The following is a 23,361-nucleotide window of genomic DNA, read 5'->3' as shown; positions in this document are numbered from 1 at the left end:
GACATTGGTGAGACCTCATTTGGAGTACTATGTCCAGTTTTGGGCCCACACTACAAGAAGGATGTTGAAAAATTGTAACGAGTCCAGCGGAGGGCAACAAAAATGATTACACATGACTTATGAGGAGAGGCTGAGGAAACTAAGATTGTTCAGTCTGCAGAAGAGAAGAATGAGGGAGGGATTTGATAGCTGCTTTCAACTACCTGAAAGGGGGTTCCAAAGAGGATGGATCTAGACTGTTCTCAGTGGTACCTGATGACAGAACAAGGAGTAATGGTCTCAAGTTGCAGTGGGGGAGGTTTAAGTTGGATATTAGGAAAAACGTTTTCACTCAGAGTGGTGAACCACTGGAGTGGGTTACCTAGGGAAGTGGTGGAATCTCCTTCCTTAGAGGTTTTTAAGGTCAGGCTGGACAAAGCCCTGGCTGGTATGATTTAGTTTGGAATTGGTCCTGCTTTGAGCAGGGAGTTGGACTAGATGACCTCCTGAGGTCTCTTCCAACCCTGATAGTCTATTATTCTATGACACAGCACAACTGGTTGCTGAGCTCTGTGACTTTATCCTCACGCACAATTATTTCAAATTTGGTGACAATATATACCTCCAGACCAGTGGCACTGCTATGGGCAGCCGCATGGCCCCACAATATGCCAACATTTTTGTGGCTGACCTGGAACAACGCTGCCTCAGCTCTCATCCACTCATGCCCCTTCTCTACTGACACTACGTTGATGACATCATCATCATCATCTGAACCCATGGGAAGGAGACTCTGGAAGAATTCCACCATGAGTTCAACAGCTTCCACCCCACCATCAACCTCAGCCTGGACCAATCTACACGGGAGGTCCACTTCCGAGACGCCACGGTACAAATAAGTGATGGTCATGTTACCACCACCCTATACCAAAATCACCCTGACCGCTACGCCTACCTTCATGCCTCCAGCTTCCATCCCAGGCACACCACATGATCCATTGTCTACAGCAGGGGTCGGCAACCTTTCAGAAGTGGTGTGCCAAGTCTTCATTTATTCACTCTAATTTAAGGTTTCGTGCGCCAGTAATACATTTTAACTTTTTTAGAAGGTCTCTTTCTATAAGTCTATGATATATAACTAAACTATTGTTGTACGTAAAGTAAATAAGGTTTTTAAAATGTACAAGAAGTTTCATTTAAAATTAAATTAAAATACAGAGCCCCCCGGACCAGTGGCCAAGACCCAGGCAGTGTGAGTGCCACTGAAAATCAGCTTGTGTGCAGCCTTCGGCACCCATGCCATAAGGTTGCCTACCCCTGGTCTACAGCCAAGCGCTGAGGTACAACCACATTTGCTCCAACCCCTCAGACAGAGACCAACGCCTACAAGATCTTCACCAAGCATTCTCAAAACTAAGATATCCACACGAGGAAATAAGGAAACAAGTCAACAGAGCCAGACGTGTACCCAGAAGCCTCCTGCTGCAAGACAAGCCCAAGAAAGAAACCAACAGAACTCCACTGGCCATCACCTACCAGCTTAACCCTCTTCAACACATCATCACATCATCAGTGATTTAAAACCCATCCTGGACAATGATCCCTCACTTTCACAGACCTTGGGAGGCAGGCCAGTCCTCGCCCACAGACAACCTGCCAACCTTAAACCACACACGGTACCCACAAGGCTGCTGGTTCTTCGAAGAAGAACTGGAGGCTCTTGGTACTGGAGAAGTGCAAAGTACTAGCATATGTACCAGACAGGTGAGTCCAGAGATCTGTCAGTACCATGGGCATGAGCTACAGTAACAGTAGCCAAAGGAGGTGATGGCACCCTGAGTTTCAAACACTCTGTGAGGGAATCCAGACAGATCTCAAGCTGTCTTTTTCAGTACCACTTCAGAGCTCTTCTTGATGCCATGGTCTCCTGTGGGTACCGATTGTCTCTCAGAGCCCGATATTTTAGGGTCTATACGCTTAGCAGAGCTCTCAGTGCCTAAGGACCCAGCAGCCTTGTGCGTACCATGCTGGAGACCAATGGGAGCTGATGACTTAGACTTCTTTGGAGAACTCAGGGTACTGTCTTTGGAAGACTTGAGAAGAATCTTAAGAAGAATCTTGATCTTCCCGTTAGATGTCCTTGAGGAGTGTGGCTCAGAAACAGAAGAGGCAGCTGACTTACTCAGAGACTGGTATATAGGGGAGCACTCCTGGCCTGCATCAGAGGCTGGACGCAAGCTCTCCATTGTAAGGAGTTGAAATTTTATTTCCCTGTTCTTTCTGTCTCTAGATTTTAATGCCAGACAGAAGTTGCACTTTTGGGAAATACATGTTTCCCCCAAGACAAGGGATGCAGTGGGAATATCCATCGCTCATCTGGATTCCACATGGCACAACAGGCAATGCTTGAATCCAGGAAAATGGGGATACCTTTGGAAAGGGCAAAACCTTGGTGGAGAAAAGGAAATATCTAAAGAGCTATATATCTAAAAGCTTGTTTCTTTTTGTTTTAAAAAAACCAACTAATACAACTATTACTAAGTACTAACTACTACAATAAAGTAACTACAAAAGCTAAGAGAACACAGTCGGGGCAAAACTCAACTTGGACAACTAGCTAAGGATCCATCTCAAGGTGGGGTGGTTGAGAAGAAACTGAGGATAGTCAGCCATGCAGTGCTATATAGCAACAGCATGGTGCACAAGACAAAGTAACATGCATGTGTGGGCTGAACAGATACTGCTATGAGAAATCTCTGACTGAAGGTGCAGTGGGTGCAAGGACACCTAGAGTGGAGCACCCATAGGGACGCTACTCGAAGAAGAAAATGCCTTTCATTCCTTATTTATATATCCAAAAGCAGCACAAAATGGACAGAAAACCTAATTTTATCTCTTTTGCAGTCACCGTTAAAAAACAGGTAAAAAAACATACATGTTTAAATGACAAAACTTACCTGAGCTAGGTGTATGAAGATGGTTCCCAGTGTTAACGTCCCAAAAGATCCCCGTTCCCATGGTAAGTTTAACATCTCCTTCATGAAAGCAGCATTCTCCAAACATGGCTGCCTGCTGGTCAGCTACCTACAGTGCAAACAAACATACAAATTACTAACAGCGACTAAATTTTGAAGCACAGCATTTCCCTCATCTCCCAATACAGATATTTCACACTTTAGAATGCACATTTCCCTTTCTGAAACAAATAATAGAATACAAATTTTTTTATCCATGGCCTTTTTGATTTTCAAGTCTCTTCTTCTGTTTATGTTAATCTTAATGGACCAAATTCTGCCATCTTTGCTCACACTGTTGATTTCAGTAGTACTATTAGCAGAATAAGGTACTACTCAGTCAATGGCTGGTACACATCACATGGTAAGTGTGTACTTAAATAGAATATTGCTTATCATCTATATCTGTTAGGAACTGGTATAAAGAATAAGCTAGTTCTAAACTTTCTGAGAAGCTAATGGATAGGGCCCTATCAAATTCATGGTCCATTTTGGTCAATTTCACGGGCATAGGATTTAAAAAATAGTAAATTACATTATTTCAGCTATTTAAATCTGAAATTTCACAGTGTTATAATTGTAGGAGTCCTCCTGACCCAAAACGAATTAGGGGGAGGGTCAGAATCGCAAGGTTATTTTAGTGGGAGGTGCAGTATGGCTATCCTTACTTCTGCGCTGCTGCTGGTGGCGGCACTGCCTTCAGAGCTGGGCAGCTGGGGAGCGGTGGCTACTGGCCAGGAGCCCAGCTCTGAAGGCAGAGCTGCTGTAAGCAGCAGCACAGAAGTAAAGATGACATGGTATTGTATTGCCACCCTTACTTCTGTGCTGCTGCCTGGAGAGCTGGGCCCTCAGTCAGCAGCCGCCACTCTCCGGCCACCCACCTCTGAAGGCAGCAGGGCAGAAGTAAGGGTGGGATGGTGTGGTATTGCCACCCTTCTGTTCTGCTGGTGGCAGGATACTGCCTTCAGAACTAGGTGCCCAGCCAACACCTGCTGCTCTGCAGCCACCTAGCTCTGAAGGCAGCATAGATGTAAAGATCGCAATAACATGACAACCCTAAAATAACCTCGTGATCCGACTGTATCTTCCTGTCGGGCCACAAACCCCCAGTTTGAGAAATGCTGGTCTCCCCTGTGAAATCTGTATAGTATAGGGTAAAAGCAGCACACAAAAGACCACATTTCACAGGGGGAGACCAGATTTCACGGTCCATAATGCATTTTTCATGGCCATGAATTTGGCAGGGCCCTACTAATGGGCAAGGCTCCCTGTTCTAAGCAGCATATCTAAATAATTATCCTTTATCCTACATAAATTATAAACAACAACTTATCCTCTTCCAAGCAATCTCCCCCTGCTGGGAAAATTAGACCCACAGCATGAGGGTGGCTATGTTTGGTTACAAAGCTTTTTGAATGTACGTTTTTAATACAGTGGAGAAATCTCTAAATTCCAGGCTACTCTAGGCAACTTGCAATTATTTTATGCCACAACAACCACTCTAGTTTTTGAAATATTGCTTCCTGTCTCCATTTTTTTTTTATGGCCTAGTCTACACAACAGGGTTAGGTCAAATTTAGCCACATTAGATCGATTTAGGTCCACACAACCAACCCCGTTCCATTGGCCTAAAACAGTCTTATGTACTCCTCCTCGGCGAGGGGAGAAGCACTAAAATCAACCTTGCTGGGTCAACTTTGGGGTAGTGCAGACACAAATCGATGGTATTGGCCTCCAGGACCTATCCCAGAGTGCTCCATTGTGACCGCTCTGGACAGCACTTTGAACTCTGATGCACTAGCCAGTACACAGGAAAAGCTCTGAGAACTTTTGAATTTCATTTCCTGTTTGGTTAGCGTGGCAAGCCCAGCAGCACAGATGACCATGCAGTCCCAGAATTGCAAACAAGTTCCGAAAGGGAGACTCTGGATCGGATTGCTGTATGGAGAGAAGAATCTGTGCAGGCAGAACTCCAATCCAAAAAAAGAAATGCAAATAAATTTGCCAAAATCTCACAGAGCATGTTGGACAGAGGCTACACCAGGGACACAGAGCAGTGTCATGTGAAAGTTAAGGAGCTCAGGCAAGCCTACCAAAATACAAAGAAATCAAAGAGTCACTCCGGGTCAGAGCCCCACACATGCCACTTCTATGAACAGTTGCATGCCATTCTAGGGGGGGACCCTACCACTATCCCACCACTGTCCATAGACACCTGCAAGGGGGGGATCTCACAGAACACAGAGGAGGATTTTGTGGATGAGGAAGAGAAGAAGGAGAAGAATGTGCAGCAGGCAAGTGGTGAATCCGTTCTCCTGGCAGCCAGGAACTTTTAATCACCCTGGAGCCAATACCATCCCAAGGCGGGATCCCCGACCCCGAAGCTGGAGAAGGCACCTCTGATGAGTGCACATTTGTAACTATAGTACAGGGTTTAAAAGCAATAGCGTTCATGGTCACCTGGTTGAAATAGGGGAATTTTTGTAAGGGAACAGTAAAATGCTGGGCTGTATGTGCTTGGCTAAAAGTGATCATCCCGGAGAATGGCCACGAGACAGGGAGGGGAGAAGGGATCATCCCAGAGAATAGCCACGTTGCAGGGGGAGGGGCTAAGGAATCATTTCAGAGAATAGCCATGTGGTGAGGTGGGGGTAGGTGTGTGCTGCACATCTACCCAAATACTGCAGCTCCTCCCTTTAAATGTGAAACCCAACCCACATTGCTTGCTCTGGGAAAGGAGGGCGCTGCAGTTTGAAAACATTCCCACATATTATGAAGGTGTATGAAGCCAACCCAATTTTACTCTCTCTTTTTATCTTCCCCCAGGCGCAAATGTTTCTATGCTCCCCCATCATCTCCGTCTCTGCGATTATCACAGATTAGAAGGTGAAAAAATGCACTAATGATTACATGTTTTCTGAGCTGATGCAGTTCTCCCGCACTGATAGGGCACAGCTCAATGCATGGAGGCATTCAGTGGCAGAGGCCAGGAAAGAATCGAGTAAGCACGAAGAGCAGAGGCAGGATGCGATGCTGAGGCTAATGAGGGAGCAAACAGACATGATGAAGCATGTGTTGGAGCTGCAGGAAAGCCAACAAGAGCACAGACCCGCACTGAATCTACTGTATAACCACCTACCCTCCTTCTCATGTTCCATAGCCTCCTCACCCAGATGCAGGGGGGGAGGCTCCAGGCACCCAGCTATTTCACTCCAGAGGATGGCCCACGCAACAGAAGCCTGTCATTCAAGCAGTTTGATCTGTAGTGTAGGCAATAAACAACGCGGCCTCGTCCTTCCCTCTTCCCCCACCCTACCCAGGCTACCTTGTCCGTTCTCTCTTTTTTTTTTTTAATTAATAAAGAAAGAATGCATGGTTTCAAAACAATAGTTACTTTATTTCAAAGGGGGAAGGGTGGTTGGCTTACAGGGAATTAAAAATCAACAAAGGGGTCAGGTTTGCATCAAGAAGAAACAGACACAGCTATCACACCGAAGCCCGGCTAGTCATGAAACCGGTTTTCAAAGTCTCTCTGATGCGCAGGGTGCCTAGCTGTGCTCTTCTAATCGCCCTGGTGTCTGGCTGCTCAGAATCAGATGCCAGGCGATATGCCTCAACCTCTTGCCCCGCCATAAATGTCTCCTCCTTACTCTCACAGATATTATGAAGCACATACCAATAACAATGGGAATGTTGGTTGCGCTGAGGTCTGACCTACTCAGCAAACAGCACCAGCAACGCTTTAAACGTCCAAAGGCACATTCTACCATCATTCTGCGCTTGCTCAGCCTATAGTTGAACTGCTCCTTACTAGTGTCCAGGCTGCCGGTGTAAGGCTTCTAAAGCCATGGGAGCAAGGGGTAGGCTGGGTCCCCAAGGATAACTATTGGCATTTCAACATCCCCAGTGGTAATTTTCTGGTCTGGGAAGTAAGTCCCTTCTTGCAGCTGCTTGAACAGTCCGGAGTTCCTAAAAATGCAAGTGTCATGCACCTTTCCTGGCCATCCCATGTTGGTATCAGTGAAACGTCCCATGTGATCCACCAGTGCTTGCAGCACCATTGAGAAGTAACCCTTGTGGATTATGTACTGATTGGCAAGGTGGTCTGGTGCCAAGACGGCGATATGCGTTCCGTCTATCACCCCACCCAGTTAGGGAACACCATTGCAGCAAAGCCATCCAGTATGACCTGCACATTTCCCAGAGTCACTACCCTTGATAACAGAATGTCAACGACTGCATTGGCTACCTGGATCACAGCAGCTGCCATAGTACATTTGCCCACTCCAAACTGATTCCCGGCTGACCGGTAGCAGTCAGACATTGCAAGCTCCCACAAGGCTATCGCCACTCGCTTCTCAACTGTCAGGGCAGCTCTCATCTTGGTATTCCTGCACTTCAGGGTGAGAGGAAAGCAACTCTCAAGAGTTCCAGGAAAGTGGCCTTACGCATGCCAAAGCTTCGCAGCCACTGTGACTCATCCCATACCCACAACACTATGCGGTCCCACCAGTCTGTGCTTGTTTGCCTGACCTAGAACTGGCGTTCCACTGTATCAACAAGCCCCAATGCCACCATGATGTCCCAATTGCCACAGCCCATGCTTTCAGGAACATCTGTGCCCATGTCCTCATCGAAATCCTCCTCGTGCTGGTGTTTCTTAGGCTGGTTCTGCATATATTCCAGGGTAATGCACAAGGTGTTTACAATGCTCACAACAACAGAAGGTGAGCTGAGCAGACTCCATGCTTGTCATGGTATGGCGTCTGTAGGGGAGCAGAGTTGCAGCGGAAGCGGTGGATGACGATGGTTAGCACCACGCAGATTTCTGACAACTTGTAGAAACTTGTCATTGAGACTGAGATCATTTACAAGAGCAGGAGAGCGGAGTTATAGTGGAAGCTCTGGATGACGATGGTTAGCAGTCCTACTGCACCGTCTGCTGACAGCAGCACCCAGGACACAACAGCAGCGGTGATGGTGAGCTGAGCTGAGCGGGTTCCATGCTTGCCGTGGTATGGCATCTGCGTGGGAAAAAGGCACGAAACGTTTGTCCAACGTTTCTTTCATGGAGTGAGGGATGACTGACGACATGTACCCAAAACCACCCGCGACAATGTTTTTGCCCTATCAGGCATTGGGAGCTTAATCCAGAATTCCAATGGGCGGCGGAGACTGCGGGAAATGTGGGATAGCTACCCACAGTGCGCTTAGTGTGGACATATGCAATCAACTGTATAAAATCTATTTCTAAAAATCTACTTCTATAAAATCGACCTAATTTCATAGTGTAGACATACCCTCATACTTCAGTTTTCTCATTTAAATAAAAATTATATACAAGATGATTCCACCAGAACCAATTCTCCACTTACTAAGCAGCCTACTGGACCTCTGCAACAACTTCAAGTAAAAGTTCAAAAATGGTGGTTTTAAAATAAATCAAATGTGAAGATGAATAACACCATCAGTACATTATATCCCAAGTCATTTTAATATTAAATTCAATCAAAATCTTAATACTGTTCAATTTATTTTATACAGTCCCCAATTTTCAATATGCCACTTCATTTTTTTCTTCTTTTTTTAAATACTCAACATTAATAACAAAGGGGTTGTAGAAGCACTCAAGGGAAGGTTTGATGTTTTGGCACCCAGCAAATGGGACAGTAGGGGCTTTAAGAATCCTGGAAGGTAGAGGTGGTGGTTTGTGTTCCCCTTTGTGGGTAGGGGTACAGCTGAAGTTTTGGAGTCTTTAATTCCTATTTCTCTGATCCCACCCAGCTACCACCCTTATTGCTCTTATTATATCCACAATTGTCTCCAACAATAATGGATAAATAAATTACTTTGAGAAGGATATCTCCAACTAACCAGCGAAACAGTTATAAAAGCTGACATTTAAACTGGCTTCAGTGTTTACATTCCATTGAGATGAATGGAGCAGTTGTTGGATGTCATTTTTACATTTTATTTACATATAGGTTTTCTACAGCGTTTGTTACTGTAGTACAGTATTATCCATGCTTTATGTATGGGGAACTAAGGCACAGAGAAATTAAAGCCCCAGTGCTGCAAGGGAATCCATTAGCTCAGACCCTTTTGAACCCATGTGGAATCCCAATGGAGTTATGCTGGGTAGAACCCATTGCAGGATCAGGCCCTAAATAGTTGGCCTAGAATACCACCATGATCTCGTAAGTCCTACTTCAGTGCCTAACAACAAAGTTACGTTCCCTCTCTGCACGGCTTGCTTCACAACTGTAAGGGTTAGAAACATTTCCTTTGTTCTAAATGAAAGCAAAGATTTTGGAGCAAAATTTAATAACCAATTCTGCAGTCATGGAATTTCAGAAAACACAGGACATAAACAATAAACTAACAATTATAAACACAGACATATAAGAGTATATTTACATAAAATAATGCTACTCACTCAAGTACAAAAAAAAAATCATTGAAGATTTTCACTCACCAAGGCCGCTATTGGAATAGGCACCCCAAATATTTCAGCATCAACTGAACCAAAGCTGTGACTTAAATAAATATTAAAGAAGTCACTGCACTGAATTGATAATTTTGAGAAATTAAAAAATAAAATTTTAAATAAGTCCTCAACGTACTGTGATAAAGTTCCTTTGGGGGGAACCCAGGCCCGCCCTCTACTCCGGGTTCCAGCCCAGGGCCCTGTGGACAGCAGCTGTCTCAAGTGCCTCCTGGAACAGCTGCGTGACAGCTACAACTCCCTGGGCTACTTCCCCATGGCCTCCTCCCAACACCTTATTTATCCTCACCACAGGACCTTTCTCCTGGTGTCTGATAATACTTGTACTCTTCAATCCTCCAGCAATACACCTTCCCACTCTCAGCTCCTAGTGCCTCTTGTTCCCAGCTCCTCACATGCATGTTACAAACTGAAGTGAAGTTCTTTTTAAACTCAGGTGCCCTGATTTGCCAGCCTGTCCTAACTGATTCTAGCAATTTCTTCTTAACTGGCTCCAGGTATCCTAATTAGCCTGCCTGCCTTAATTGGTTCCACCAAGTTCCTACTTGTTCTGGAACTGCCCCTGTACCTTACCCAGGGAAAAGGGATCTACTTAATCTGGGACTAACATATCTGCCTTCTAACACTCTCCTGTATCCATCTGGCCTGATACAATACACATCATTCAGGGGTTACTCGTTTTTTTTTTTATTTACAGAAATCATGAAGCTGTTTTACCTTTTTCTGGTATAAAATACCAATTTGGATCTACGAATCAGACAAATATGTGCAAATACAAATATTTATAATTTAAATTATTTTTGGCTTCACTTAACATATTACTTTTTAAATGTCTGCAGAGATTTTTGTGACCTTTTTTCAACAATATTTAATTTAGTTATTAGATGTTACATTTTTGTTTAAGATTCTGCCTGCTTACGTACTTCGTGTCCTCTACCGGAGGATATATAGACATCGGTATTGAAAATAATTTGCTCAAAACAGAACTCCAACACATCTGAAATAACAGAGAAAATTAAAAAAGTTAACCAGTCTCAAAGAACAATCTACAATGTTATGTTAATAGATTCATACCTGAAAGGGATCAAAAACTCCTGTTGAACTGGCATTTGAATAATCTGTAGCATACACAGAACCTAGCAACAAAGGAACAAATAAAGTTTTAAATGCCTAAATATTCAGAGAGAGCTATTTGAAGCAAATATATGTACTACAAAGAGTCTGATGGCCTCTATTTAGCCCAAATTCACCGGTCTGCACGTCCAAAGACATTTTAATTCCACCATGCTGTAAAGAGAGGGATTCTATCTCAATCTTCTGAAGTGTCCAGATAATGGCCTTATTTTTTCTGCATACAGTTGCCCAGAAATGGAACGACACATTCCTAGGCTTGGTAAGCTAGTCAACTGACCAATCAAATGATGTCAATTGACTGCCTATTATCTAACAAAAGTCATATATTACCAAATATTTCAGCAACAATACCCTGACGCAGGTAGTAGCCTACCTTTTTGACTGTATTTGCTGTTTCATCTGTTAGCAAGCCTATCTAAATGTCTTGATCACTCACTTTACTACAAGTTAATGTCACCAGTTGGGAAAAAGATGAATTAACTGAAAGTTGATCTAGAAGATTCCAGACAATCAAGAAGCTCAACATATTGTGCGTGTGTGTACACACACACACACACTCACGTATACCAAGCCATCAATGTACATGGCAGTTTACAAATTACATTAAACAAGTTAAAATACACGGTCCCTACCCTGAAGAGCTTCCAACCTAAACTGACTAGACCAGGGGTTGGCAACCTTTGGCACGCAGATCACTAGTGTAAGCACCTTGGCCAGTTTGTTTACCTGCCATGCCCGCAGGTTCGGCCGATCGTGGCTCCCACTGGCCGCAGTTCACCACTCCTGGCCAATGGGGGCTGCGAGAAGCCGCAGCCAGCACATCTCTTGGCCCGCACTGCTTCCCGCAGCCCCCATTGGCCTGGAGCAGCGAACCACGGCCAGTGGGAGCCACGATTAGCTGAACCTGCGGATGCAACAGGTAAACAAACTGGCCCGGCCTGCCGGGGTACTTATCCTGGCGAGCTGCATGCCAAAGATTGCTGAACCTTGCACTAGACAAACCTACTGAAATTAACTCAGAAGGCAGTGAGAGAAGGTACATGGCCATTAAACCTCCTCTCCTAAAACAAAGAGACTAGATGCACAACCATTAAGCTGCTTGGAGAATTTGCCTGCTGCCAATTTAACATAAATTCATTTAAAAATTATTTTTAATGGCTATGTGTTTATTTCTTTAATTTTGTTTTTCTCTTCTTTTGTAACTGTTCAGTCTTGAATGTTTACATTTAAATGCTAACTTAACATTATTAAAATAAGTAATTATTATTCTTTCATTTTTAGAACTTCATTTAATTGTGTTTTACATTTTTCTGAGTTAAAATGACCGAGTTAATTAACTTGGTTTTGTAACAGTCTAAGACTATGCCTACTGGAGACCATAAAGTCTTACTCTTTTTTGTTACTGTTCTAATAAATTAGTGCTTTAAAATATTTGACCATTTATAACGCGACCCAATATAACAAGAATTTGGATATAACACGGTAAAGCAGCGCTCCTGGGAGGCAGGGCTGCATACTTTGGTGGATCAAAGCAAGTTCAATATAACGCAGTTCACTCATAATGCAGTAAGATTTTTTGGCTCCCGTGGACAGTGTTATATCAGGGTAGAGCTGTATTTGACCAATCAATTGACCAGGTATTTTTGGACCAGTCAAATGCCCAATCCTAGTTATTCCATCCATTACCATATTAATTACTATATCTCATGATTACAGGGCTATGTCAAGGCTACATCATGGGCAGCCAGACCTACTGATCAGAACTGGAGTCCACAGTCAAGAGCTGAGAGTCAGCATACTAGGACATCAGAAGCAGAAGTCAAATTGGAGTTGAGAACCACAGGTCGGTAACCAAAGTTAGGCTGGGTCAAAGGCAGGAGACCAGAACCACGTCAGAGGTCATGAGCCAAGACAAGTCAGGACACCAGGAAGTCAAGCCAGGGGAGCAGGAGCAAGCAGCACAAGGCACACAGTACAGAGCAGAATGGATCCCAGTAGTTCAGACAGCTTCCTGTTCCTATCTTAAGTAGGGCCAGCAGGCCAACTGGTTGCTTTGGGACTTCACCAATAATACATCAGAAGCAGAGCTTCAAACTGGGGCTGGGCTTCATGGGTCCTGGTTAGCAGCTGTCAGCAGACTGCCAAGTGGAGAGTTGAAGTATGGCTGCTTCTGTGGACCTGGGTTCAGGGCTCGTCGGTTGTGACAGGCTAGCTGCACCTCCCTCCCCTTTGTGGTCTCTCTGCGTTCCCTGACATGTCAAGCCTCCTAACCTGGGATGGACTCCTATTCTTAGAGTTGACCCCAGGCTAAAGTGGCCTGCGTAGCCACCATTCTTACCTTGCAGGTCTGACTGAGCTCAAGCACCTGCGGTTCTTCCCTTAGGGAGTCTATGACCACTGGTCTTAAAACTGTCTTCTTAAAATAAAAGTATTCTTTACATGCACAATAGGAACAAAGCTTTCAGATTAAATGTATTTTTAAATAAAACAGTCTACAAGCATGTCTATCTTACCTGAAGTCTTACTATCTTCTGATGGCAATCTAGGCAAGCCTAATATCTTCAAACACTGCCTGTTCAAACATGTGTCTCTGACTGGTTCCCCCAAACAACTACTGTCTCCTTTTCTTGAGAGAGTATCCTATTTTAAACTCTGGTTACCATTTTGTTCCTTTCTTTTTATGGGGCTTTTCCTGCCATCAAAGCTAACCATTTTAGCAATGTACCTTAACTCCTCAAGTGTTTGCTGAGAGGTGGCTCCCTTAAGTGCCTCTTTCCTTTTTTTTCTATTTTTTGGGACAGCCCCATACTGAGTTAAACCAATATATTCATACAGCAAATATCCCAATAACCAAGCCAACATTCAGCATTCATAAGTAGCCCCAAATCCGTAACACCTAATGTGACAGTTGGGCTCTTGGGAATAATGTTAGGGGAATGCATTCAACATCCATGTGTCCATGTGGAGACAGCTGAGGTAGCTGTCCCAGTTCACAGAACTGCTGACACACCACTGGTGGAAGAGGAGATGGCTCAGGGTGGGCACTGGCAGCTGGTTACTTCTGGCAGCGGGCAGTGCTCCACCCCTGCTGCGAACCCTCCTGCTGTGGTAATAGGTAAACATTATGCTCTTCTTGAAACAGGAGAGAAGGATCACCCCCTACAGTAAAGGAGGAGAAGCCTCGTACCCCTAAGGCTGGGAGGTCTGCTGCCACCACTGAAAATAGGAAACGTAGGGTAGTGGTGGTCGGAGACTCTCTGCTGAGAGGGACGGAGGCGCCCATCTGTCGCCCTGACATTTCATCTTGGGAGGTATGCTGCCTGCCAGGGACCCGTATCCGAAATGTTACAGAGGCATTGTCAAGGATTATCCGGCCTTCTGACTACTACCCCATGCTACTCATCCATGTGGGCACAAATGATACTGCAAGGTGTGACACTGAGCAGATCAAGAGTGACTACAGTGCTCTGGGAAAACAGGTGAAGGAGTTTGGAGTGCAGGTGGTATTCTCTTCGATTCTTCCTGTCAAAGGTAGGAGCCCGGGCAGAGACAGATGCATCATGGAGGTGAATGCCTGGCTGCGAAGATGGTGTCGCCAGGAGGGCTTTGGCTTCCTCGACCACGGGATGCTATTCGAGGAAGGACTGCTAGGCAGAGATGGTGTTCACCTTTCAAGGAGGGGAAAGACCCTATTTCCACACAGACTGGCTAACCTAGTGAGGAGGGCTTTAAACTAGGTTTGACGGGGACAGGTGAGCAAAGCCCACAGGTAAGTGGGGAACATGAAGACCTGGGAGATGGGTCGGAAACAAGAGGGAGCATGGGCTATAATGACAGAGGGAAAGGAGGGTCGGGGCAAAACTGGGAGGCAAGGTCAAACCAGTATCTTAGATGCCTATATACAAATGTGAGAAGCAAGAAGAACTGGAAGTGCTAATAAATAAGCACAACTATGACATTGCTGGCATCACTGAAACTTGGTGAGATAATACACATGATTGGAATGTTGGTGTGGATGGGTATAGTTTGCTCAGGAAGGATTGACAGGGGAAAAAGGGAGGAGGCGTTGCCTTATATATTAAAAATGTACACACTTGGACTAAGGTGGAGATGGACACAGGAGACAGAAGTGTTGAGAGTCTCTGGGTTAGGATAAACGAGGTAAAAAACAAGGGTGATGTCGTGCTAGGAGTCTACTACAGGCCACCTAACCACAGCTGGAAGAGGTGGATGAGGCTTTTTTTAAACAACTAGCAAAATCATCCAAAGCCCAAGATTTAGTGGTGATGGGGGACTTCAACTATCCAGATATATGTTGGGAAATAACACCGCAAGGCACAGACTATCCAATACGTTCCTGGACTGCATTGCAGACAACTTTTTATTTCAGAAGGCTGAGAAAGCTACTGGGGGGAAGCTGTTCTAGACTTGATTTTAACAAATAGAGAGGAACTCGTTGAGAATTTGAAAGTAGAGGGAAGCTTGGGTGAAAGTGATCATGAAATCATAGAGTTTGCAATTCTAAGCAAGGGTAGAAGGGAGTACAGAAAAATAGAGACAATGGATTTCAGGAAGGCGGATTTTGGTAAGCTCAGAGAGCTGATAGGTAAGGTCCCATGGGAATCAAGACTGAGGGGAAAAACAACTGAGGAGAGTTGGCAGTTTTTCAAAGAGACGCTATTAAGGGCCCAAAAGCAAGCTATTCTGATGGGTAGGAAAGATAGAAAATGTGGAAAAAGACTACCTTGGCTTAACCACGAGATCTTGCATGACCTATAAAATAAAAAGGAGTCATATAAAAAATGGAAACTAGGTCAGATTACAAAGGATGAATATAGGCAAACAACATAGGAATGCAGGGGTAAAATTAGAAAGGCAAAGGCACAAAATGAGCTCAAACTAGCTATGGGAATAAAGGGAAACAAGAAGACTTTTTATCAATACATTAGAAGCAAGAGGAAGACCAAGGACAGGGTAGGCCCACTGCTCAGTGAGGAGGGAGAAACAGTAACAGAAAACTTGGAAATGGCAGAGATGCTTAATGACTTCTTTGTTTCGGTCTTCACTGAGAAGTCTGAAGGAATGTCTAACATAGTGAATGCTTATGGGAAGGGGGTAGGTTTAGAAGATAGGATAAAAAAAGAGCAAGTTAAAAATCACTTAGAAAAGTTAGATGCCTGCAAGTCACCAGGGCCTGATGAAATGCATCCTAGAATACTCAAGGAGTTAATAGAGGAGGTATCTGAGCCTCTAGCTATTATCTTCGGAAAGTCATGGGAGACGGGAGAGATTCCAGAAGACTGGAAAAGGGCAAATATAGTGCCCATCTATAAAAAGGGAAATAAAAACAACCCAGGAAACTACAGACCAGTTAGTTTAACTTCTGTGCCAGGGAAGATAATGGAGCAAGTAATTAAAGAAATCATCTGCAAACACTTGGAAGGTGGTAAGGTGATAGGGAATAGCCAGCATGGATTTGTAAAGAACAAATCGTGTCAAACCAATCTGATAGCTTTCTTTGATAGGATAACGAGTCATGTGGATAAGGGAGAAGCGGTGGATGTGGTACACCTAGACTTTAGTAAGGCATTTGATACAGTCTCGCATGATATCCTTATCAATAAACTAGGCAAATACAATTTAGATGGGGCTACTATAAGGTGGGTGCATAAATGGCTGGATAACCGTACTCAGAGAGTAGTTATTAATGGCTCCCAATGCTGCTGGAAAGGTATAACAAGTGGGGTTCCGCAGGGGTCTATTTTGGGACCGGCTCTGTTCAATATCTTCATCAACAACTTAGATGTTGGCATAGAAAGTACGCTTATTAACTTTGCAGACGATACCAAACTGGGAGGGATTGCAACTGCTTTGGAGGACAGGGTCAAAATTCAAAATGATCTGGACAAATTGGAGAAATGGTCTGACGTAAACCAGATGAAGTTCAATAAAGACAAATGCAAAGTACTCCACTTAGGAAGGAATAATCAGTTTCACACATACAGAATGGGAAGAGACTGTCTAGAAAGCAGTATGGCAGAAAGAGATCTAGGAGTCATAATGGACAACAAGTTAAATATGAGTCAACAGTGTGATACTGTTGCAAAAAAAGCAAACGTGATTCTGGGATGCATTAACAGGTGTGTTGTAAACAAGACACAAGAAGTCATTCTTCCACTCTACTCTGCGCTGGTTAGGCCTCAACTGGAGTATTGTGTCCAGTTCTGGGCACCGCATTTCAAGAAAGATGTGGAGAAATTGGAGAGGGTCCAGAGAAGAGCAACAAGAATGATTAAAGGTCTTGAGAACATGACCTATGAAGGAATGTTGAAAGAATTGGGTTTGTTTAGTTTGGAAAAGAGAAAACTGAGAGGGGACATGATAGCAGTTTTCAGGTATCTAAAAGGGTGTCATCAGGAGGAGGGACAAAACTTGTTGACCTTAGCCTCTAATGATAGAACAAGAAGCAATGGGCTTAAACTGCAGCAAGGGAGATTTAGGTTGGACATCAGGAAAAAGTTCCTAACTGTCAGGGTAGTTAAACACTGGAATAAATTGCCTAGGGAGGTTGTGGAATCGCCATCTCTGGAGATATTTTAGAGTAGGTTAGTTAAATGTCTATCAGGGATGGTCTAGACAGTATTTGGTCCTGCCATGAGGGCAGAGGGCTGGATTCGATGACCTCTCGAGGTCCCTTCCAGTCCTAGAGTCTATGAATCTGCTCAGATTTGAAACACATTTTGTTTAACCAGAGCTTGCAAACTCACCTTTGGTGAGTTTATATAACAGCCACGTGTCAATTGTTCCAAAGCAGCAGTTATTTTCATTGGCTGCTTGTTGTACCTGGAAAAAAAAAAAAACACAAGTGTGTTCAGTGTGGATGTGAAGAAAGGGATACATTTTCTCTCTCTCCCCCCCTTCCCCATTTCCAAATATTTAATTGGGGGACAATAATATGCATGTCTCCAGAAAACAATTATCTAATTGACAATATTTCCTCTGGGAAAGGGGTATTAATCACAGAAAGCTCTAGTGCCAGGCACTTCACTGTACCATTTCTCCTCTGCAGCACAGCAGACCAACCCCTATCCCCTGGCTGCCTGGTCTACACTACAAAGTTAGGTTAACATAAACTGTCTTGCATCAACCTAGTTGTGTGCATGTCTACACTTAAATTTGTCTCCCAGCAACATAAGTAGCCCGTTAGAGTAACATAGTAACACTATCTCCCCAAGTGGCATTTAGCCATAGTCGATGTACTAAGGTTGATGCAATGCTAGTGTAGACACTGTCTGACTTACATTGACCAGAACAGTCTTCCAGTAGCTGTCCCACAATGCCTGACACTGACCGCTCTGGTCACAACTGTGAATTCCACAGCCCAGGGGTCACAGAGACCAGAAGGCCACCCTGCTTTTCAAAGCACTGAGAATTTTTGAAATGCCTTTTTCTGATTGTCCAGCTAGACAAACATACCTAGCAAATCCCCATTGTTGTGTGCAACTTGCCAACTGACCACCAGCTACATGCTCCAGATCAGGGATAGGCAACCTCTGGCATACATGCCGAAGGTGGCATGCGAGCTGATTTTCAGTGGCACTCACAGTGCCTGGGCCCTGGCCACCGGGCCGGGGAGCTCTGCATTTTAATTTAATTTTAAATGAAGTTTCTTAAACATTTTAAAAACCTTAATTTACTTTACATACAACAATAGTTTAGTTATATATTACAGACTTGTAGAAAGAGACCTTCTAAAAGGTTAAAATGTATTACTGGCACGCAAAACCTTAAATTAGAGTGAATAAATGAAGACTCGGCACACCACTTCTGAAAGGTTGCTGACCCCTACTCCAGATACACTCCAGCTTGGAGTAGACAGAAGATATTGCATCTCCTGGGCCTGTGGGGACAATAAACTGTACAAGAACAGCAATGGCCCAGCTGTATAAATGTGAACATCTGCAAACAGACTGCACGGGGGACGCTGGAGGAGGAGTATGACAGGGATCAGCAGATTGCCGAGTTAAAGCATAGAAACTTCATTGGGCATACCAGAAGCCCAGGGAGGACAACAGTCAATCCAGTTGAGAGCCGCAGACCTGCCACTTTTACAAAGAGGTGCATGTCATACTTGGCAAAGACCCCGCTACCACCTAGCAGACCACCATGGATATCTCTAAGGAGCCCAGGTCACAAGCCCCTGCCATGAACAGTGAGGATGAAGAGGTGGTAGAGGAGGAAAAAGGAGGAGCATGGCGGATATGTGACTGGGAGGCAAGTTGCTGGGGGACTTCAGCTATGCTGCAAGCCAGGAGCTGTTTGAGACTCCACCACGGGCTAGGCAGGCCCGGCAGTCGAGCCTGATGCATAGGAAGGATCCTCGAGTAATTGTGTAAATATATTTCCCCTTATAGTGATGGCGCCCCCAACTTAGTAAGACATAGTTATTGGCTTTTCATTAATTTACTCATACAAGAAGAGGTAGCAGTACAAATAAAAGAGGCAGCGTTGTTATTTGCTTTTAATTCTGCTATACAGTTAGGCCATGTAGAGCAGTTTGTTTATGCACATTAGAGATGTCCCTTTAATCCTCCTGAGAGAGCTCAATGAAATTTTCATGGAGGCACTCCTCTGCCAAAGGTTTCTAGGGATGACACCCTTATTGAACCCCAGACCGCAGCAGGCTGAGCAGGCCGGTGGGGTAAAATCAACATTTTAATTTAATTTTACATTAAGCTTCTTAAATATATTGAAAATCTTGTTTATTTTACAATACAATACTAGTTTAGTTATATAATATATAGACTTGTAGAGAGAGACATTCTAAAAAACATTAAATTGTATGACCGGCACGCGAAACCTTAAATTAGAGTGAATAAATGAAGACTCGGCACACCATTTCTGAAAGGTTGCTGACCTCTGTTTATACAAAGAAAGCCTGAAAATTATTATTTCCCTACTTCCTTCTTTAAAACTAGAAATTCAGATTTTGCTTATCCTATTTTTCTTGAAAGACTCAAAGGACAACCAGAGAACTTGCAGAATGACCAACTTATTTAATTTATTGAACTTATTGAAAAGGGAAGTGATTTTTTAAGTCAGAGCTTTGGGGTTTTGTGTTTTCCTATTTGTTTGTTTGTTTGTTTAAATACCAATTACTAGGGAATTCTTGGGAGAAAATAGGTCTTTAACTGAAGACTTAGCATCCTCCTACTCCTTCAATAAGTCCATATCTGAAAGAGCCAACAAGTCTACCAACAAATCCAGGGAAGACCATATTTTACATTCCTGATATTTCTATGCTAGAACAAACATGGTAATAGATAAAAAAATTATAACAACAACTTGTAAAGTCTTCCTTATTTATTGTAAAACAAAACAACCAACAAATGACACTCCCATTTCTCTTTTTTAAAAAAATCTGAAAGTAAACACACTGATACATTAAGTAAAGAGAAAGAAAAGGAAAAAGCCAAGTCAAGGAACAAAAACAGGAGACACAGTGAGTTAATTGTTCTTTAGAAGGTTTGGTGCTAGCATAATATAATACACAGCAATGTTTAATTTTACATATCTGGAACTGACACTATACACCATTAGTCAAGTATTTAAAATTACATAAGTAATTACTGAGTAAGTGGAGACCCTTGTTTGTTGACCACTATGTTATTGATTTCTGGAAATCTGTAAGCGTTGGGATAAGGCAGACTGGAAACGTAACACTGTCGAAGATAAAATACAAATATACCACATTCTTACACAATAAAGTGCAATTCACTTTAAAATAAATTACAATAAAAATGTTGTATAATGTTAAGATTAATAAATCAAAAAATGCCAAACTAGCAATATGATCATGTTTTGTAGGACGGACTACTCGTGAGTAATTACACACATGAACAAGTGTTTGCAGGCTCATGGGAAAGTTTGTAAAAAGATACGTAGATCATAAGCCAACATTAGTTTGTTCCAAATAGATATGTTTCAGTGTTACATAATAGAAGACATTCTCTCTTTCCATTCCCTTTGAGGGAAGGAAATAAAGAAAGCAAAAACCAAGCAGATAACGATCAAGGAAAGTCACTATTGCTATTATGTACCAAGAGTATTACTCCCCCCCCCCCGCCCCACAACAACTTCTTACCTCAGTTATATTTTGTAAAACCCAGGACAGCCTCAAAGAGACATGATGTGTTGTGAAAGTCAATGAACTAGCAATTACATATCGATCGCTCCAAGTTAAAAAGTGAAGCATTGTAGAGATAACATGGATTACCTATTCCAAAAGAACAGAAGTTATTTAAATGTTTTTGACCAAACTTTTGGATTTATCTCTTTTAATCTTTTGGTCAAATAAATTTAAGGATAATGTACACAAATCCATCATACACTGACAGATAATCTCCTGGGCAAAAATGAATTCAGATATGCAGGAAATTCTTGTAGAAGATATTTATGTATTATCTGGACATTTCATAAACTTTAATATAGCTTCAAAAAAAACTTAGGGGAAGGATTGTCTTAGTTGTATTTTACAGATAGATAATGAGACACAGAGGTTAAATGAATTGCCCAGTGTCACAAAGGAGATCTCTGGCAAACCAGGGAATTTTACATCTTATGAAGGTGCCAGTACTAGCTTTACAGGTAAGGTTGACTTCAACTTTCCACATAAAGCAGGGACCAATCTTATTTGTTTTTAAGAACCCATATGCTCCAAATGTACAACACATAATCAGAAGAAAGAATGAATATTCTAAGTACAAAAATCTCAAAAACCATACCGACAAATTTAAATTCTGAGCCAAAATAATCATTTGCTAGCAATGTTAACATGTGACATATTAATAAAACAAGGGATTCATTTACTAGATTTATAGGTAGATACAGAGTGTCAGTGTTTAATTTCTTTGCTTTTGTGTCCTGTCATTTTGTATGCTAACCCTATTATTTTTTGTTTAAAATTGTAAACGACATGTAAAGTCATTTATTGAAATTATGTACTGGGGCACTTGCAATATTTATCACATATAATTTGGGTAAATGAAAACAAAAACAGTATCTAAGCAGCATACTCAATGAGCAGCCATACCTTCAATATGAGACCCCTGTTCCAGGAATTTACGAGAGCAGCAGCTCTTAGGTCTTGCCAGCTTATGAAATTATGAAATGGCTTTCCTGTCTTCCTGAAAATCAGTAAGAAAATAGGATTTGAACATTTCAATTTGAAGCTAAAGCAAATATATTGCTAAAAACAAAATTATATTAAAGTGTTTGAAGAAAGAGAATGTTTGTTAGCAATAATTCCTAAAGCAACTGCATAAATTTCTGGTGGTTTTGAGAAATTAACAGGCACTTAGACACCATTGTGATGAGTGAAGTTCTTAGCCAGAACTGTAGCTCTGGAAAAAGAAAAAGAAAAAAAGGACACACACTTTTGTAAAGCGTAATCAAGAACAAATCAAAAGTTTGGCAGCCATAAAACTGTTTTGAATTGCTATAAATTGTATCTGTACAAACAAAGCAGGATGTGGCTTATGCTGACTGCTCTGAGGCAAGAGCTGGAGAGTTTGGGGATTTGAATATTGAACTGAATGAGGGTCAACTGTGACTGCCAGCAGTCTTCAAATATGTGAAGGCTACTATAAAGAGGACCGTGATCAATTGTTCTCCATGTCCCTGAAGGTAGGACAAATAGTAATGGGCTCAACCTGAAAGAATAGCAATTTAGATTAGATATTAGGAAAAACTTTCTAACTATAAGAGCATTTTAGCTCTGGAACAGGCTTGCAAGGGAGGTAGTGGAATCCTTATCATTGGAGGTTTTTCAGAACAGGTTGGGCCAACACTTGGCAGGTTTACTTGGTCCTACCTCAGCACAGGAGGCTGAGCTTGATGACTTTGAGGCCCTTTCCAGCCCTCCATTTAGATGATTCTATGATTTCCGTAGTTTCTCCTGCTGCCCACCATATATGCTAACTGTACTTGAAAGCCATGTTGAAGAGTTAACATGTACAAATCTGTCAAATGCCATTCAACTCTAAGTACCATGGCTGCAAAAGTGAGAAAATGGAACAAAGAGTGAAGAAAAGGACAGACCTGACACAACAAAAATAGATGAGTAACAATCTACTCTAGCTTAAAATAAAAATCCACAGCATCTGATCATGATGATGCCCCATAATAATGAACAAAATAAGCTCATGAAGTAACATTTAGAACTTCTCCCTCACAGATTTAAGAAAATACAAGACTGTACTGGATTTATACCTTCTTCCAAAGGTGGAGTCAGATTATAAAAGTCAGGTTCAATTTATTATCTTTATTATCATAGTGCCTAGAAGCACCAGGACCAGAATCCCATCGCTAAATGCTGTGTAAACACAGAATAAAATAAAAAAGAGACAGTCCTTGCCCCAAAGAGATTACAATCCAAGGCTTGTCTACACTTAAAATGCTGCAGCAGCTGCGCCACTGTAAATCTTCAGTGAAGATGTTATCTACACCAGTGGGTGGGGTTTGCCTGTTGGCACAGGTAATCCACATTCCCAAGAGGCAGCAGCTAGGTCAATGGGGTTAGAGCTGAGTGATGTAGTTATACAGGAGTGTGGATTTTTCAGACCCAAGTGACAGTTATATCAACCTAATTTCCTAGTGTAGACTAGACCTAAGTATGATACGAGACAACAAATATAGATGGACAGATGGGGGAGTACAAGAAACAATGAG

The 23,361-nt window shown here is 42.7% G+C and overlaps 1 protein-coding gene across 5 annotated transcripts in view; it reads right to left on the bottom strand.

The window, feature by feature from the left end:
• The window catches only part of GK5 (glycerol kinase 5), a 95,830-nt gene that overhangs the window by 45,133 nt on the left and 27,336 nt on the right, over positions 1 to 23,361 (bottom strand). For 4 of the 5 annotated variants that reach the window (XR_004002039.1, XM_030575885.1, XM_030575884.1 and 1 more), the window contains 7 exons: positions 21,725 to 21,818; positions 20,777 to 20,908; positions 17,400 to 17,475; positions 10,573 to 10,634; positions 10,422 to 10,495; positions 9,469 to 9,529; positions 2,937 to 3,063 (listed from right to left, as the gene is read on the bottom strand). Coding sequence is in view for 4 of the 5 variants with exons in the window: in XM_030575885.1 (XP_030431745.1) it covers positions 2,937 to 3,063; positions 9,469 to 9,529; positions 10,422 to 10,495; positions 10,573 to 10,634; positions 17,400 to 17,475; positions 20,777 to 20,908; positions 21,725 to 21,818 (626 nt within the window). In the remaining variant the exon portion in view is untranslated. The remainder of the gene's footprint in view (positions 1 to 2,936; positions 3,064 to 9,468; positions 9,530 to 10,421; positions 10,496 to 10,572; positions 10,635 to 17,399; positions 17,476 to 20,776; positions 20,909 to 21,724; positions 21,819 to 23,361) is intronic. The other variant, XM_030575886.1, reaches the window with a different exon arrangement.

This window comes from Gopherus evgoodei, chromosome 9 (assembly GCF_007399415.2).
Source record: "Gopherus evgoodei ecotype Sinaloan lineage chromosome 9, rGopEvg1_v1.p, whole genome shotgun sequence".
NCBI classification, from domain to species: Eukaryota; Metazoa; Chordata; order Testudines; family Testudinidae; genus Gopherus; species Gopherus evgoodei.
Note: the sequence above shows the minus strand (reverse complement) of the source record. Positions and strands in the feature narration are given on the sequence as shown.